This window comes from Haliaeetus albicilla, chromosome 1, assembly GCF_947461875.1.
Source record: "Haliaeetus albicilla chromosome 1, bHalAlb1.1, whole genome shotgun sequence".
Taxonomy (NCBI): Eukaryota; Metazoa; Chordata; class Aves; order Accipitriformes; family Accipitridae; genus Haliaeetus; species Haliaeetus albicilla.
The window spans coordinates 3,923,521-3,942,082 of record NC_091483.1 but is presented as its reverse complement, the minus strand read 5'-3'; the positions used below and the strand labels follow the sequence as shown (position 1 = coordinate 3,942,082).

The 18,562-nt window shown below is 36.6% G+C and overlaps 2 protein-coding genes and 1 long non-coding RNA gene across 11 annotated transcripts in view; 1 reads left to right on the top strand and 2 right to left on the bottom strand.

Annotated features, from left to right (window-relative positions):
• Positions 1-18,562, top strand: part of LOC138689165 (uncharacterized) — a 190,407-nt gene that overhangs the window by 2,648 nt on the left and 169,197 nt on the right. The window contains exon 2 of the long non-coding RNA XR_011328023.1: positions 8,523-8,601. This is a non-coding gene — a long non-coding RNA (uncharacterized lncRNA). The remainder of the gene's footprint in view (positions 1-8,522; positions 8,602-18,562) is intronic.
• Positions 746-4,414, bottom strand: FABP2 (fatty acid binding protein 2). The gene is made up of 4 exons (XM_009926932.2): positions 3,851-4,414; positions 3,019-3,191; positions 2,322-2,429; positions 746-1,367 (listed from the first exon to the last, which is right to left on the bottom strand). Exons 1-4 carry the CDS (start codon positions 3,915-3,917, stop codon positions 1,317-1,319), a joined length of 399 nt encoding a protein of 132 aa, XP_009925234.1. The 5' UTR covers positions 3,918-4,414; the 3' UTR covers positions 746-1,316.
• The window catches only part of PDE5A (phosphodiesterase 5A), a 142,442-nt gene continuing 135,267 nt past the window's right edge, over positions 11,388-18,562 (bottom strand). For all 9 annotated transcript variants that reach the window (XM_069801586.1, XM_069801673.1, XM_069801428.1 and 6 more), the window contains 2 exons: positions 18,190-18,273; positions 11,388-16,781 (listed from right to left, as the gene is read on the bottom strand). In XM_069801586.1, coding sequence (XP_069657687.1) covers positions 16,644-16,781; positions 18,190-18,273 — 222 coding nt within the window. In that variant the 3' untranslated portion in view covers positions 11,388-16,643. The remainder of the gene's footprint in view (positions 16,782-18,189; positions 18,274-18,562) is intronic.

The window sequence follows — 18,562 nt, the reverse complement described above, 5'->3', positions numbered from 1 at the left end:
GCTGTTTACCATCATCAGGGAGTTCTGTGATGAAGTGCTGTGAGACTTTACAGATATGGCTGCATTTATATTTTGGGTTAGACCTCAGGGCTGTCCTCAGGCCCACGTGGTATTGTGACCTTTTAGCAAAGTCTTACATGAATCAGTCTTTTTTTCTAACTATGGCAGTAGAAGCGTGGGTGCAAAAAGCTCAGAAGCCAAAAAAAGAGCTCAGACCGTATTTGCTGAAGGACAAGAGTGCTGGCAGCACACAGGTTTGTTTTGCTGATGTGTCAGAAAGGGTCCGGGACTGGGAAGCAGGCTGCCCTGTAGACAGGGGGACAGGACTAGATGACCACCAAGAGGCACAGTTAGAGGGACACAGCAGATCTTAACTAGTGCTGACCCTCAAGAGGCAGTTTTACTGCAACCCTTAGGAAACAGCACAACTCAAGGGAGGTGAGGCTGCGTTGAAAATGGCACTTACAGAGTGGACGTGAGCAGATTGTGGTGCATATTTGTCACCCATCAGAAACACCAGTGTTTGAAATCAACGTAGTCTGAAATCACTCTTTATCTTGTTAAGATACCTTCAATATTTTTATTCATGTCCTGAAAGAAATTCACTCAGAGCCTGCTAATACTCTTCCTGACACAGAATGATTCGAACCCCTAATAAATTGGAACAACTCAAAATCTGCATGTTTAAAAGCATAGTCATACTTTCAGAAACAAATACAATGAAATTACTTTATGTGAGATACCTGTATATCATCAGTATGTGTTTTATATTATTCCTATTGATATGAGCAAGGTATCAATGGGATATCATTTAAGTCCTCCAAGTGAGCAGTATTATCACACCATATTTTGTTTATTTCATATTTATATTTACATAAAAGAGTCTTAGAGACTTCGGTGTTGTTAGGTTTCTTTTAGGTTTTGCCATCCTTATTACACAATATTCAATACACAGAGAAACTCTTTATCAATATAAATATTACGGTAAGGAAACTAAGTTGCCATTTGACAAGCAGTGCGAAAAAATATTGACGTTCTGCTTATACAAAATAGGTTTTGCAGCCTTTTACAGTATGGCACTCAGGTAGGACTTGGTACAAATAACATTTTAGCATTTGTATCAAATTGTAATTGGATTTTATTTATTCAAGGCAAAACAGTAAACATAAGGAACTAGCCCCTGTTTTCAACAGGGCTAAGTAATTGCAGCTTAGGAGGTGCTGTGAGGGGATAGAAGGAAAAAAAAGTAGAGGATATGTAGAAAAATGATCTTTTTTCATTGTTTTTTGATTCTAGTGCTGTTCTGGGTGAAGTACTTAGTCCCTTTTGAAGACTCTCTTGGCTTCAACTCCTTCATATCTGTAGGTCTGTTAAGAAATTAAGAAGAAAAATCAGTGGCTGCTATTACAAGGTTTCATTTCACACATGCTATTGAGAGATGGTCAATAGTGATTTAATTAATTGTGACTGGTGGCCCTGTGGGGCCTCCCAGCCCTTGTGCAGGCTCTGAGGAAAGGAACGTAAGGAAAGCAGCCTGTTGTCAGTAAGCATAAATTCTCTATGCAAACATTTGAACCACCACAGGACAGCTTTTGGGGGCTTCAGAGAAAACCCAAAGTGTTGAAGTCCCGTATTCCTAATACCACTAGTTAACAAGTTTCATCTATGTGATTGCTTTTATTAGAAGTGTGAAGAAACACTGAAGGGTTGGACTGCATGTTTTTGATATCTCAAATCTCATACCTGTCCATAAGGTTGTGGTTTTTTAATTTATTCTTTTAAGAAGCTTGTGACCTGCTAGCGGAGAGGATCTTAAAGCGTTACGGTTCAGTTCAGTTTCTGGCTTTACTGCAGACCTATGAACCGTTTCCCTTTTGTCTCAAACTTACCCCTCTGTGCCATCATACCCTGCCCCAACCCCAAACTTTGTTTTAAAAGGGCATTTATCAGCCACTGACAGCATTACGCTGTAGTAAGCTCCTGTGGTAAAGCTTTTACAAGGCAGACACCTGGAAAAGGGCCTTCAGTCAGAACACACCTATATAGTGTGTATATATGTATATATCTTCTGTATGCAGCTTGTGTTTACAGGCTTCAGAATGCATTGATAAGATACAGTTCATGGGTAGAAAAACATAAAAATCACAGATTGCGAGTTTTATTTTGAAGTTTTAAGTTTTGATAGATCCTTTGAGAATTTTAACTAAAGATAAAAGAGGTTATTTGGCTTGAAGAAAACATTTCCTACTTTCTGAACAGCTTTTAGAATTTTTTCCATTTATTGTATTGTAAAGTTGTATGTAAGTGACTACTTAACTCACCTGAACAAGTTCATCACCTATGACTTCTCTGTATGCTGTGAGTACTTTTCCATTATCTTTTCTAGTAAACGTTCCTACAAGTTTATTTCCTTCCATGTTCCAAGAACCCTACAATGGGAAAAAAAACCCACCCAAATATTTTGCAACAGATATGACACTGATTTGATTTAAAGACTGCAGGAAAGCTTAAAAGTGAGGAGATTAAAACAGTAATAATACTTTTTTGGACATTGATGGAAAGGCTGTAAAAATGAAATTTTAATAAAACCACTAGTTTATTTAATTGCATAATAGTCAAGCTAGATTTTTTTAGTACTCAGCACACCTCATTTTAATTGTATCAACAGAGAAAAAGTCATTTTTTATAAATACCCACTCTGCACTCTAGGTGGCGTACTTAAGCATTATAAGAAGTAAAATTGCAATCAGCGGGATTTCATCGTGTGAAAATTGCTACATACTCTGCTTTTTGTGCACTCTATGGAACTCTGAGTTTCATGGTACAGTATTGAACTATTAACAGTTAAGACTACCTTGTGGTTTTGTATATAACCTGCAAACATTCCTGAACAGTCATACTTCAAAAGTAAAATTTAAATTAAAACTAGGAAAACAAATAATTAATCTTGAAACTGTACTTCATGAACATACTTGAATAACATATAATAAATACATAATTATATAAAAAGTCTCTTACAGTAAGTTCAGTCCCATCAGCCAGACTGTACTCAAAATTGACTCCCAGAGTGAATTCAATATCTATGGTACGGAAGTTGCTTGATTCTTTGATAGTAAATTTGTTTCCATCTTGCTGAATAGTGATCTTCAGATTATCATGGGCTCCTAGCTTTCTTTTCATCATGTTAACACCTAGAAAAATCAATTACCATCAATCAGAAGAAGAGGCCCTAGAGCATCATATTTGTTTCTTTTTAGTGACATTTATGTGGTCAAGTAAGTTTATTCCAGCATTCTGACCTGAATTTTTATTCTTCTTCACTTTTTATTGAGGCCACATTCACCAGCACAGATATAATGCAAACCACTATCCAACTGGAGTGGTTGTATTTATATCCATATAATGCACAGTTTATACAAACGTATCAGGATGTTAAAATGACTTGAATCATGTGTTGCTATAAAATTGAAGAATGATAATTTCCTCCTTGGGTAATTTTTGAACTAGTTTCATGTTATCAAAATAATATTCCTGCTATAGAATTCTGCTTAAAGTTTATAATTCAAATTCTCTGAGCCTTTTCCTCAAACGTACGCTTAGGGATTCTTTCCCCTGCTGAAATGAGTTAAGTTGCTTAAGATTAACGTAACGTAATTAAAATCAGAACATTTCTCAGTATCTTTTCCCCCCTCAGTAGAATCTTTTGAAAATAAATGCAGTACACTATGCAAGGGCAAAGCAGCAAACAGCAAAAGGACAGGCTAGCCAGAAGGTAGTTCACAGACAGCTCGAGTTTGTATTCAGCTATAGTGGTGTCATTCTTGTAGAAGGCATTGGAAAAGTAACTTACCCATCGCCTCCATGAACTTCTCATAGTTTTCATTTCTGTCTATTTTCCAAGTACCATTATATGCCATGTTTCTGTCTGTAGGAGGACTGTTCTGAAGTAACGTACCTGTGCAAAGAGAATTTATGTACTGGCTTATCTTGAAAGCAATTTACAGGATGATGTGGCTGACTAAAGCTCAACTGATGCACTTATCTTTTCAAGGAGTAGTTTACTGTAGTTTAATCAAATTTCCCATCGTGACCACACTGCTTGCTGAATCTCTCCCTTATTGCCCCATATCATGACAGTATCTTTATTGTTCATCTTAATAAGGAATTGCTAATCCATTCATTTTATTCACCATATTTGAGTTGTAGTAAAAATCAGCTATCTAGTGAAAGCAATAATTAGACTAAGAAAATTTCTTGACATTTTCTATCTCTGTTGTATCTTCATGCTTGTGGGAGAGTCTTTATGCAACTGGAGTCATTATACTTACCCAACAAACCAAACACAAATCTCTACTTTGTCTATTACAATTTGTTAGAAATCTGTTCTGCTCAACATAATAAGCATAGGGCAGAGGATTTACTGAATGTCTGCAGGTTGTTTCAGAAAAATATCCACTTGCTTGTTGTCTAGTGCTGAGCTAGGAAAATTGGGATGATATTCTGTATTCATGTGCTCACTTTTTAATATATAGTATAAATTCTGAGCAGTTTCTACACACTTCTTCATTATAACACATTCAGTGAATGCTATGTGCATCTAACCCATTCCTACAACAGAAAAAGATGTGCAGCTAAGTGAATTTATCTGATATGGTTGATTTCCATAGGTCCAGATTTTGTCTGTTCAAGGATAATGCAGAACATGAGTCTTCCGTGACTTAGATTCTTCTTCCCCACTCCCCTTCCCCTCTAATTGGTGCTACTGGAAACCAAGCAAAACTATTGACCCAGCTGTTGTCTTCACCGAGTTTAGGGTTATAATTATTCTGTTTGCATGGATGGCACCAGCTTTGCTATCTGTTAGCTTCAAAATATAAATGTAAATCCTGAATGCCGAACTGGATTTTGCTTAGCACACAGGTGATGGGTTGTGCTCTGCTTACGAAGTTTTAACAGTGTCTCATGTTATCATAATCTTGTACATCTATGGATTGCGGCCTGAAACGAGAGGTTTTACTGAAGCATCACTATAAATTTAGAACTTTGCTAGTGATACCAGAATAGTGTGGCTTTTCACTCCAGTCGGCTTCATTTTGAAATCAATAGTAATCTGGCTAACAGACTGGAGAGGAAAAATGGCTCAACAAGTATTTCTCACTTGAAAATAAAAGAAAAAAGAACATAGGTTCATATTGTTGCAAGTGATGTAAGGAAAGGTGCCATACTTGCAGCCAAACACGGTGCTAGAAGCTGACCGTGCTTTAGAGTTAAAATTAACTTTTCCAGACCCTTTGGTCTTCTGAAAGATGGGATTTGGTGCAAGCTGGTCTGTTGTAGTTGTGAACTACAGCTATTCCAGTTCAAGAAGACTCTCCCAGCAGTAATTTGCAGAGGTTATCTCAGATCTGCCAACAGAGCTCCTTTTGTGAGTGTTTCCTAATTCATGTCATCTGAAGTGAGCCACCTCCTTGTACACAGGAGATGTTTCAAACCTGAGGGTTTTGCCTAAACTGTGTGGGGAAGAGAGGGGAATATGAAGAATCTCATTTGCCCAATGAATGATTGCTGAGTACCCCCAGCATGGGGTCACACTGAACATGTTGGAGCACTAACCTACCTGGTGAGCTGCAGCTGGGAGAGAGCAGGAACCCACAGCCATGTCCGTGTTCTGTGTCGGAAGGTTCACCTGCAAGTGACAAGGACTGGGATTGTGGACAGGTCCTCTTCAGGCTGCAGCTTGTCCTCTTGCCTTCCACTGTTCCAGCTGCTGTTGTTCGCCTGCCACTCTTCCTGTGCTAGCTACCTGTTCTTTCCTCTTCCCACCTCTTTTATTCCTGTCTTGCAGGGTAAAGAAGCCTGCCAGATGGAAGGCTGTTTACTCCTAATGGCCTCACAATATCCACTTAACAACACCATTTAGATCTCATTATGTAGTTTTTACATGCAGTTTCTTCCCACATTTTCATGCAGTTTTTTATCACCAGAATTAGTATCTTTTGTGAAGGACAAAATTGAAGTACTGCATGTCGCTGTGAACTGGAGCATTGTCAGGTACAGGCAAGACATTTGACTTAGGGAAATATACACATGCTAGCCCCTGTAATTGGAACTGGGTAAAAATCAGCCAACTATAAAATGGAAGATGAGTAGTTGTGTTAGCATGATGCTGAATCCAAACTCAGTGTCTCAAAAAGTGTCATAGTCCATGCCCAGTGCTGTGCTAATCATAGATGCCCATCTTACCCTTCAGCCAGCTCAGAAAATGGGCAAAATGAGTTTCTATCAGAGTCAGATTATCTCTTTATTGCATTGGAGTGTATCTTGACCTTTGTAGTTACCACTGTCAAGCTGTATTACTTATTTAGTGTATATATACATAAAAATACCTGGTGTCTGGTTATAGTTCATCCAGTTTATTGTTGGTTAACAAAATTATTAACTCTCTTTACAGTCTTTGCAGAAGGTTTCTTTCTAACGGTGGTGTAGTGCAACTTTTGAACCACTTCTGTTGTATCCAGTAGAAAATTGAGGCCTGAAATATCGTGAATTATTCAAATTATTTCAGGCATACATGAAAACTAACAAATAGGAAATGACCTTTTATTTTGAGCATTTCAGGAAAGCTTATCTACTTTTTAGGTGGGTTCTGTATTCTCTCCAAGAACCTGCTGATTTCATTTCATTTAAGAAATGCTAAGGTATCTGAAGTAGTGTTTATATATTTAAACAAAACTAATGTTAATGATTATTGTCCTCATTTGAATCCAGCCTATCTTCTTAACCTCTGAAAAAAATAACTCAGAGTAGTGACATGCTGCAGGTTAAATATGAATTTCTACATCAAACTTACTTCAACAGTTTTTCTGAACCTTAAAAAAGAGGGAGGGTCTTACAGAGCAAGTCCTAAACTAATGGGAAGATCTCTCAGATGTGCTTTTCCAGTCAGTTATCTCACAACTTGCCTTTCCGCCCTTGTGATTCTTTGGTCTACCTCAGAAGTCAGGCTAATCAGCCAACTCGAAACCTTTTCACCATGGGAGCTGCGAGTAGCTGGGTCCTGAATTTCACATCAAAGCTTGTTGCTCCATTTCTGTCCCATTTTTCCCTTCCTTAACATTTCTTTTCACTGGGGATGAATCCTTAGGATCCTGTTCAGATCAGCCCCACAGATCTGTCAGTTAAGTATCTCCACAGGTGGTCAATATTTATGAATTTCATGGTGTCTCTACATTGGTGTAGCTCTGACAGCATAAAGAACTGTTCTTCTCTGAGGTCTGATGGAATGTCAGTGCTAGAACAAGCAGCCGTCTTTTTAATCTCTCACAATTTACATGAGTTATTTAGGACTACTAATGCACAAAAATCTGACTTCAGTTTTCTTACATGTACTAGAATCATACAATATACATTTTATTCAGAGTTGAATTCCTATAAAAGCTGGGTTTCCTTCTAAAATTATAATTAAAATTGTTTTTATAGGTTTTTTTTTTAAATGTTGGAATATTCCACAACCTCTTTCCTTTTTCTGTCTACCTCTTCCTTGTGTGGTTTTCAAAGCTACAATTTTTGCTTAGATGGTGCATTGAAAAACTCATTTTTTAGTACTGCTGGTTGCATGAAAGTTGTGAAAGTTAAGGGTGTGTATTCTTGGCTTTGTGGCTTTCTTCAATGTGCCAGCTTCAGAACACTGAAGGTGGACAAACTTACTACCTTTGAAGTTTGATCTTTAAATGAGGTGGATGGAAATAAATTATTAACTTATATGGTCATGACAATCTCATCATGCCAGTCTGTGATAATCGTACCAAGCTGTATTATGATGGTAATTGACAATGAAGTTCCAAAGATCAGGGTGACAAAAATGCTTTTGCAGTGGGTTATATTCGTCTATCCTATTTATTGTTTTGTGGCTTGTCTTCAAGTTGTTCTGCCTAAAATTAGTTAGGACAGTAGAACTCAGCTTCACCATGGAGTAATATTGGCTTGGTGCCAGCATAAACATAATACACTTATGTAAATATTAGTATATATAATTTTATATATTGAGAGAGATGAATCCCTGTTAAAACCATGCAGACGAACTGGTTTCTGTCAGGTAGTTGTGAACTGATTTGGCAGTGTTTAATGCATGTTTTCTACTGCATGATTCTTCTATATGTCTTCAGATGGATTGCAAAGATGGTTGGGCACTTAAATCATTAAAGTGCCCCTGGATCCCTTATTGTGAAGTTTTGCTAAGCATTTAAACCACAAACACTCAAATTTATGTCAATATGGTAAATAGATAATTCCATGCCAGTAAAGCCAACTTTAGCATAACTATGGGTGGCCTAGCAAGAAGGAGCTCAATGGAGCCTAACTAACACCATCTCTTGGATAAATAATTTCAAAGTACATTTTGCAGTTGGATGTTGTATTGCAATTGGGTGTTGTATTGCAGCAGGATTAGACCATACTTGAGCTAGATTTTGTGCTACTCCAGCTGCCTGTTTGCTAAGTTTCTGGTTTTATTTTGGTTCAAGGAGAATCTCCTGGATGCTGCTAGTATGCAATCTGTTCAACATGAAGACTCAACATCTGAAGATTACTTAGAAATTTCCAGTAAGTATAGATCCATTTTTCTGATTAGTTAGTAGTGGGCTGTGGATCTTAAAACTTACTCTTAAGTGTCTGTATACACTCCTTTTAACTTCTGTGTAATGGCTGTGATCCATAAAGTGCTGCATGTTTTGGAGAGTTGATGACTGGAGAGAACTGAAGTGCATGAGCTAATAACATCCAGGTTGAAAGAATCTAGAAGCAAAAGGCAGGATTTTCTTAAAGCAGTAACAACTCTGGTATTTACTTCATCCATTACTGCATGCTAAAATGAATCCTAGGATGACCTAGAATAGTAGAATCTAGCCTAGTTTCAATGAAAAGAGGGTGACAGTGAACGATTGCCAATAAAAATAGGTGTGCTTTTCCAGTAAAGATTATGTGAATCTCTGAGTATTAGTGCCATTTGTCACTTGTCACATAGAGACTGATATGTCTGTTGACCCATAGGGCTTTGTGTCAGGCTTATCAAAGGTATTTAAATGTATATCTTAATACTCTTTTCCTGTATTTTCCAGGCAAATACTTAGTAGCAGACAAATTTAGGGAAGCAGTTTCTTTTTGTTCAGAATATGAAATGTGATCAAAGGGTGGGGTTGAGTTATAGTCCAGTGAGCTAACAATGTACAGTATTGAAAGTCTGCATCAGTGTTTTCAGTTTCTCCAAAATCTGAACTGGCTTTTCGTTCATTTCAACATAGCTCTTTGCTGATCATATGCTTTTGCTCTTGGTTATAATGTAGCTCCAAACTCCACCAAAGATTATTGTGATTATCTGGATTAGTGACTTGAATCTAATCTCATCTGTAAAATAGGGAGCTTCAGAGTTCTTCTGAGCTCAGCACAATAGTAAGAGAGCACTCTATATGGCTCAGATATTTAAATATTTGTATATCCAAAAGGAAAAGATGGCTTCAAGACAAACCATTCTTTTCTTCATATCTCATGTAAAAGCAGAATGGATAGCTAGATCCTGGGTTTATTTCCAGCTCAGGAATGGACTTTCTGTGTGACCTTGATCAAATTAACCCCTCTACTTATCTGTAAAATGAACTTCCCTTCCGTTAAAAAGCCACATATATAATAAAATAACGTGCCAGTGACTTGATTAACTACTGTAAAAAAAGATTCTGAAGAAAAGCCTATGTATGAATGTATCATGTGTAAACTAATGCTATGATTTAACCATGGATTTTACTCCTAGTTTTTGTTAAATGTCTTTGATGATGTTAAACAAAAGAAACCTGTAAAGTATAGATCTGCGTATCAGCCACTATGAACCAGTGGGTGGGCAGTAGCAGGCTATGGCTGAATTGATTATCCTCATATTTCAGCAGTAAAGAGGATTTTATCTTTATTTGATAGTACAGATTCAGAATAGAAAATAATGCAGCTGTTTGGAGAACAGTTCGATCTCTCAGGAAGTGTAAAAATAAATTTCTGTGTTAAATAAAATAAGAGCTTTGGAATAATGCAGCCAGGTATTTCAAGAAATTCTGAATTGTAAATACTGAAGTGAAAATTTACTGTGTTTATAACTTGTGGTATTTTTCAACTGCACGTGCTAAAAAATGCTACTCTCCTCAGGAGGGCTGAAAAACTCAATGGCTGTCAGATTCCATAAATTTAGATCCTAAAGCTTACTATTGTAACAAACTCACACATTTGAATTATTTCAAAAAAATCTTAAAAGGGTGAGATTTCACAGGACTGTGAAATGCATGGCAGCAACAGCTGTCACCACTGTTACTAAAAATATGGCTGGAGGAAGGCGCTATTGTCTTTTCCATTTGTTGAAAAGGTATTGTAGTTGTGCAAGATGTGAAAGACCGAGTGTAATACTCTTTTTCACCTCTTCAACAAAAATACCCTCATTCAAGGTTATATTCTTTTCTGGGCTGGGTAAGAAATGTATTCCAGTATTCTGTTGAAAACTGTGCCACTTCTCAGAAATGAATTCAAACATTCAGTAGGCCAGTGAAGACTAAGCAGGAGCATGACTAGGTTGGTGAGTGGGCTGGAAAGCTTGTAGTTCCAACAGCAAATGGTTACCTGATATATGTAGATATACATAGACAGTTGTTCAGTTGCGCTCATAAGTTGCAGTTGGTTCAAGCAAACAGTGCTTGTGTTTTGTGCTGAACTAAATCTGGCCCTTCATAACTTTTTGAATGAGACTGTTGTTTGTCAGGGATGTACATACTTTTTGGTTTTGCCTAGAGCTAAAAAAAGTCAAGCCAGAAGTGTTGCTGCGGAGAACCTAATAGGCAAAGAACAGAAATTCCCAAGAAGCCCATTGGTGTGGAATTACTTCTAGGATCAGCAGTTAGCACATGATGAGGCTTTTGTCAAAAATAATTTTGTCATAGTTTTGTTTGATGTCACTGGGTTCACTATTTCCATCTCTCTTACATGCTACCCCAGGAACTGATATTTGGGGGCAGAGGATGAGGATGGATCTGTGTAATGGTTGTACTGGCCGGTTCCACTTATCCAATAAATAAACGGATGTCTGACGGCTCCTAGTAAGTGTAGCTGCAGTGCTCTCTAGTGGTTAGTAGCACTGAATTATTTTTTGCTGGTTTTAAACGAGGGGTACTTTACCACTGGCTCATCTCAGTAGTACTTGTAAGTATCTTGACATTAATAGTGAAGTTTTTCTCTTCAGGATTTCTAGGACCTAGAGAAGTTATTGTAAAATACAAATTTACAGAAGCAATGATTTGAATCAGGGAACAATGAGGTGTTGAAAATTCAACCTCAATAATATTAATTAACAAACAGTAAAATTTGACATCATCCTTTTTATTTTAAAAAGCATGAAAACAGTACAAAGAGAAGAATGAGGAAATAAGTAATAAGCAGCAGTTTGACCACAGAAAATAACTGGACTCTATATTCTCTTTTAGCTGTACAGTAAGTAGGACTAATGATTCTCTTAAGTAATGTAACTAGTTTTACTAAACAGTCATAGGACAGAAGCAAGCAAGAACATGTAAGATTCAAAAGACTTTAATACTGCTCAAAGGCAAAACATAATATACAGAGTAACCCCCTTAACCTAGTACAAAAATACTGTGCCCAGAAACTATGTATTTGTTCAAATATTTTTAAAAGAATACAAATGCACAAACTCAGTGGCTAGTGACTGTGATTAAGATTTTTATTAAACTATAATAGAAATGTATATTAAAACTATATACAGTGCATTTCACACTACATTCTTTAAGAGACACATGCGGGTGTCTGCCGTGTGAATACATAAGAGGGCTCAAATTCTAACTTCAGTTACATCTGTAAGGTACCTTGGGCATCAGCAGGAATAGCTGAATACAGCAAAGAGCAGGTGAGGCAGGTGTTACCAAGGGTAAGAGTTTGGTCCCTCTTTATAGGTAAAAAATGTGGATTTGACCCATACTTTCACTTTCTATACAGCTCAGTCCAACTCCCACTGAGGTAAATGGGAATCATATAATTGACTTCCAATGGGCATTTGAGCATGCCTTAGGCCCTGGCATGACAAGCTCATGCTGTGAAAGTTAGTGGAGACTAGCTATTATATAGCATTGTCACATAAATACACATTTACAAACAGTGGTACTTAGATATGAGTTTCTCTATGGAAACAAACTTCTTTATGTGGAAAATAAACTTTCCCATGCAATTTCCATTCATCTAGCAATGACAAAGATAAACTATCTTGCTTTCACAATTTGCTGTATTTAGCGTGTCACTAATTACCCAGCCAGATTCTGTGATGTTTCTTGTTCCTCTGAAAGTCCAAACCAAAAAATCTAGCCCTCATTATTTATCATACTCTGGCCAAACTAATTTTTTTATTCAAGCTCCAATGTTCAAGCTTATCTTTCAAATTAGTGCAAGTCCCTGAAGAAGTACAGCAGGGAACTGTGAAATAAAGCTGAAACCTTGTGGAATGTAAACTGCATGTGATTTGACATGAAGAAGAAACTACAGCATCACTCCTAACTAAAGCTAATGTATAAATTTGCCTGAAATACTAGGTCTCTAATAAAACCTTTAAAAATGTATGAATTTATTATGAGTGAGGCATTTTTGCCATCAAAATCTCATGCATAACTGTAGGGGGCACTAACCAGATCACTCGGGCAACATCCCCTAATTTTAAGGCGCTAGATCTGATTCTTCATAATCTTTCTGTATAATGGGTTGGAAAATCAATTACCTAGTAATTTTGAAAAATCTTATATATGAATTAGTATTCTGATTTTGTCAGTTTGTGCCACTGCCAGATAAAATGCATTGGATTAGAGTTCAAAAGTTTATCTTTACATGCACGCAATTGTCAGAGGGGGATGCATAAAATCAGGCTTCAGTCCTCTCTTCTGAAGAGAGATCAGCTGTTCATCAATGGAATAGATTATTCACTTTTATCACTAGCCCACATGTACTTATATTCTGTGAAAATATGAGAATAATCTGCTCTTAACTTTAAGCTGCTACTAATTAAAAATCAACACCATCTCCAAAATCAACATTACATTATTTTCCCCTCCTTTCTTCTATTGTGTGAGATAATAGAAAACCTAGACATTCTACAGCTAATATTGGACGTGTGGCTAACTTGTTGGAAAAGAAGTACTACTTACAGCTTAAGAGCCTCACTGTTGTTTTTAATTAGAAGAGGTAGAGTTAATCAGTAATTTTGTGTATGTTAATACATATGACAAGTAATTTTTTTCAGAAGGGGAACAAAACCAGAAAGAAAAGTACACTTTAAGCATTAAACTGTGCTGTGGAGTGACTTTAAAAGAAAGTATGTTGATGTCTGAGAACAAGTAGGATACTAACTTAGATGTCTTCATTGAGACAAGTATTAAAAATTAGGGGGACAAATTTTGTACCCGAAGACTTAAATATCAAATTTTACAATGGCTTTAATGGAGTTAAGACTGAACTGACGAAGTGATAAACTCCATTTCAGCTTGTTTCTTGTAAAATCCACACTGATTGCTTTAGCTAGACCATATAAGTTGGGGAAAACAGGTTTGAGACCCGACTAAAGTAATTAGATACACAACTCATGATGAAATTAATGGCAGCTGCATGGCTGTAATCCACTAGCTGGGTTTGAAAATGCTGAATTCTGAAGGCAGAGAATTTCAGGCAGAAAACAGCCTGGCTTATTTTCATATTGTCACTTATCTACATTATGAAAGGAATCAGCAATTTCTGCAAATAGTTCATACAAAGCTATGACACAAAACCAGCACACTCTGACTTTGCCTTCAGGCAGAGTAAAACACTATATAAACAATTTGATCACTCTTTGAAATTTCATGAATTACAGCAATCTATGCTTTTAAGTTTCTTAAACCAGTAGTTTAAAGGGTTTGGTTTTGTAGAAATACGTACAGATACAGGTGTATTATGATAGTTAAATGGTTTATTTACTAGGAACTGCATTTCTATGTATGTTCCAATCTTTATAGTGGAAGAGATTCTGTGGGATAGATGTGTACAGATACGTAATTAAATATATGCACATACTGTATAACTGTGTTCATTTTAAGTGAACCTTTGAAAAAATGCAACGTCACATCCATTTTTTTCAAGTCAAAGGTATGAATCCAGCACTCCTTTGTAGTAGTTATAAATTTATGTCATAATAAAGCTTTGCTGAACGGACAATATAGCAAAGAAATACTGTGATCCTAATGTAAATGATACATCACTACACTGTAATATCACCATAGTTGATTTGCTGTGTTGTCACCATGAATTACTGCTCTCAACCATACTAGCAAGAATACACCTTTATATACATATAATTTATTCATATTTATATTAAATATGTATCTCATCAGTTAGCATAATAATTATATTTCAGTATCTCAAGCATTCACGGAATAGAATATACAAGGACTATGCAAATCCTGAAGCAAATTTCCTATTTATCAAAAAGTACCTAAAAACTTTTTCTGGGGGGTGTGTGTTGGGGGGGCAGGCTGCTGTCACTTTTCTGCTTAGCTATGACATACTACATACATATATTGTACTGTATATGCATATAAATACACATATGGAGCACTGCATAACAGTAGCCCTGGAACGGTTAATTATTGTTGAATTCCATACTTTTTTTGAAAATCTGGAAAAAAATCTGGAAATATTTTTGTAGAAAAATGTTTTCCAATTCAGCTGCAATAATATATTATTGGTAGTCATTAGAGAAGTCTGAGATAGGATTTAATCAGTGACAAATAATTTAGGTTGGCAGAAATGCTGCAGACTATCAAAATACCTTATTGTACATTTAAAAAAAATTTACTATGAAACTCAGTATTGTCAAACACTTTGAAACATTTGCTTCATCTTTTGTTAGCTTCTGGTATAGTTTATCTAAATGCAGAGACTGATAAAAGGTTGTTTTCACTGTCTTTCTGATCAGCTCTTACAAGGGGGAATTGATAATCTCCTGGGAAGAAGAATTTATTGCAGTTTCCAACTAGAATTTTCTGGATTACTGTGATAGAAGTGAACTCCCACACTTCAAAGTACAATCCCAAATGTATTACTTTTGCCTAATACTATTGCTGATTTTAACTGAAAAATCATTACTACAGATTAAAAAAAAACCACCTGTCTCTGTGCAGCCAGTTACACCTACTGCTAACCAATCTTAGATGGCTGACATTGATCTCCTAATCCTGTCTACCCAAAGAATAGTACTCTCTTTGTTTTACTCTTTTGGGGTTTGTCTAATGTGTATATTTTCTTGAATTGATTCTCAATTCAAAACTATTTTTATTAGTCATCTCCATTTACACAAAATATCAATGTTGCTTTTTTTACTAGTGCAAATTAATTGATTTCTTACTTTTCTGAACGTTAACGCTTCATATACAAATGGCAAATCCCTGTAGCATTCTCGGCTATTTTTGCTTTCAGTAATCTTTTCTCCTGTTCCTTTAAGACATTGTGATTAATCAGTGTTAAGATTAACTAATGCTAAAAATGATTTTTAGAAGATGTTAACAGAAAACTTTCTTCAAAGTGGTCATAGCCATTTCATAATAGCACTGGTCTAAAGAATTAGTCATTGATAGTCACCAGAAGTGTGCCATTCCTGCATCATTCTGATTCAGATTTTCATCTCTTGCAGTCACATTCTCTTTCCTGCCTGTGATTCGGTCTGTTGGTTATGATGTTGTTAAATTCAACTTCCAAATGAAGTTAAAACCAGCATATAAAAATGATCCTGTTTAGTTTCCATTTCTCTGTGTGCTTCTTGCAGCTTTCTATGGGAGCCATTCTTCCACAGCAGCCTGCCAGTTATGTCGTGACATTTCATCAATCTTCAAGCAGTTTCCATTATCATGGACAATTATGACACTCCACCACAAAACTCCTAAGACCCCCATTGCCTAGTAATTCACAGGGTTTTCAAAAATTTCTCCAAATGTAAGATATTTGCTAAGACATTCCTCTAATATGAAAAAAACTACTGGGTGCACAGATTCTGGGGCTTTTTCACTTCAAAGCCCAGTTCCATCTCCTCAAAGAGGTTAGCATAGTATATGCTGGGCTAGGCTCCCCAGAGTTAGTCCCAATCTTTCCTCTGAATCCCTGGAAAGAGAACAGGCAAGACTGCTCATTACTTTTATAGTATAACTCGACAAGATTGGAAGAGAAAAAAAGGTGCGAAATGCAGTAGTCTTTTAAGATACTGGCCACAACATGATCACTAAACAACTATATACATCTATAAAGTAATAGGCTGTCAGGGACAGTTGAGTAACTGCGCTCGTACCTTCTTGTGGAACAGGGTAGCAAAAATTACCCTTGCAGATCTTTTTCCATCTCAGTCAGATGTAATAAAAGAAACATTCTATCTTCATATAACCTTGGCATATACATGGTCATGCTATATCTTGAAATGTGGAAAAATACTACAGCAGTGGCAAAACATAAGCCAATTTCATACAGTGTTTGGCAAAATGCAGTACTCCCCTATTACTATGTCTTCTACGTGAACTTAAGCTTGTGGTTGTTAAATCACTATCTCAGTTCCGTTTGGCTTGATTGCTTTCTCCATTAATCAGATTCTTCTCTTGTTGTTCAGCTAAGGATTGCCATTTCTGCCTATTTTTTCTACAGCCATCCAGTAAAGGGTAGCACGCCTCTGACACGTGCGTTAGGGCCTGAAATAAATTAAGAACATGTAAACAGATTACATTTAACAACAAAATAAGTGTTCTTAAAGATGACCATGAGAGAGACCTGAATGACTGAAAAACGAGGTCTATCTGTAATTGAAATTGAACTTGTATTTTGAACTTTAAGCAAGGCTTCCTGCTGCACATCAAACATGAACACAATTACCTGGCGCTAGTGCAGATTAGACTGAGCAGCAGTGTCCAGAGAGCACGTGATGTAGTAGCTACATCATGTGATGATGTAGCACATAGGTGCAGAAGGAACCACGATAAGTTTGTTGTATTATGCACAAGTGACCTGTCCAGCGTTCTAGTGAAGTACTATGCATGGACTTTGTTTGCAAGGCAGTCCTTTGAATGTATAGCAAGGTTGGTCACAAGGATGACCTTGGAATGGTAATCGGACACAGACCAGGTCATCCATGGGACCATATTCACTGATGGTGTATCAACTGATTCAGAGGACTTCTCCCAGAAATATTTGAATTCAAGACAGTTAGCACACGATAGATAAATTGCATTTGACACTTAGTGCCTTTTAGGAATAAGTGTGACTGAAGTCAATCAAGTATTTTTCCTGATGTGGCTGTGTTACTATATCAGAGTGAAGGAAAACTTGATTCTGATATTTAAATACAGAATTGAAAAAAATAAATAAAAGAACAATTCATAAGCATTTTTGTATGTTTTTCTTTCCTGACGGAAGTGATAAAAATATATCCTCACATTATGACAGTCAGTCCTTACTTGCATAAAGGGTTCTGTTGGCTTTTGGAATGAAGTCACACTATTCAGAAGTGTAAAGTGGGAGTTTAATAGTTCAGACAGTGCAGGACGACAAGGTAGGGGAAAAAGTGTTTGAGCCCACTGATTCTATAACTGTTATGACCGACTGCAGAATACACAGAGAAGAATCCTGGCCCTTCTGCTGGTCACTATACAAAACAAAATTTTGAATTCTGAATTCTTTAAAACTCTTAAACAACACTTTTTATCAATGCACTACATGGATACCATTCTTTTCCTAGATAGCAAAGCCTTAGTTTTGTGACCTTCCCTGATGATCACAGCAGCTCACTGGAGCTGCTGGAATCTAGAATATAACCCAGGGATCTAACACCAAGTGCACAGAGCAGAGCAATTACCACTAGGTTTTAAAAAATTATAACAAAATACATTAATCGGACAAACATACCATGAATGATAAATACTAAAATAATAATTTCTTCAACCAAATAATGAACCATATGTAATATATAACAAAAAAATCTTTTTTTACTAAAGGACTAGTTTTGTATTTTATTTTTATTCTAGTTTTAAATCTGCATCTATTAGAGGCTACAGTGAGCAGTTCTGGTTTTAGATACTTGCAGTTCTTTCTTAGGCACCATACCTCATACAGCTGCAAACAAACAGCATCTATGAATCCAACCTGCATGCTGGGAATTTTATTCTTCTTCTCTCTGTTCATTAGATCCTGCAGATAAGAAGTAAACAAGCTCTGTGTTTAAATGCATTAAATAAAAATGCAATCAAAACCAAAGAGACAGGCTGGAATTAAAAAGTAGCACCTTAAAAAGCACAGCAAGCTCAGGATAGGCGGGTATCAGTACATGTGTTACAATGCAGGTAATCTGACTGCATGACCTGCCTTAGGGGATCGTCTTTGGACTGACAGAGCCCAAATAGGTAGATGAATAGACAAGCTTACTGGTTTTGGATAGGTTGCAAATAGGTACCAATTTCAGAATGTATTTCCTAGACAA

Excerpts from the sequence above, each read along its gene's own strand:
- FABP2 (XM_009926932.2), bottom strand. The coding sequence starts at position 3,917 with ATGGCATATAATGGTACTTGGAAAATAGACAGAAATGAAAACTATGAG. Across the intron at positions 3,192-3,850 it reads GAAGTTCATGGAGGCGATGG|GTGTTAACATGATGAAAAGA; the intron begins GTAAGTTACTTT and ends TGATTTTTCTAG. Across the intron at positions 1,368-2,321 it reads TAGGTGATGAACTTGTTCAG|ACCTACAGATATGAAGGAGT; the intron begins GTGAGTTAAGTA and ends ATTTCTTAACAG.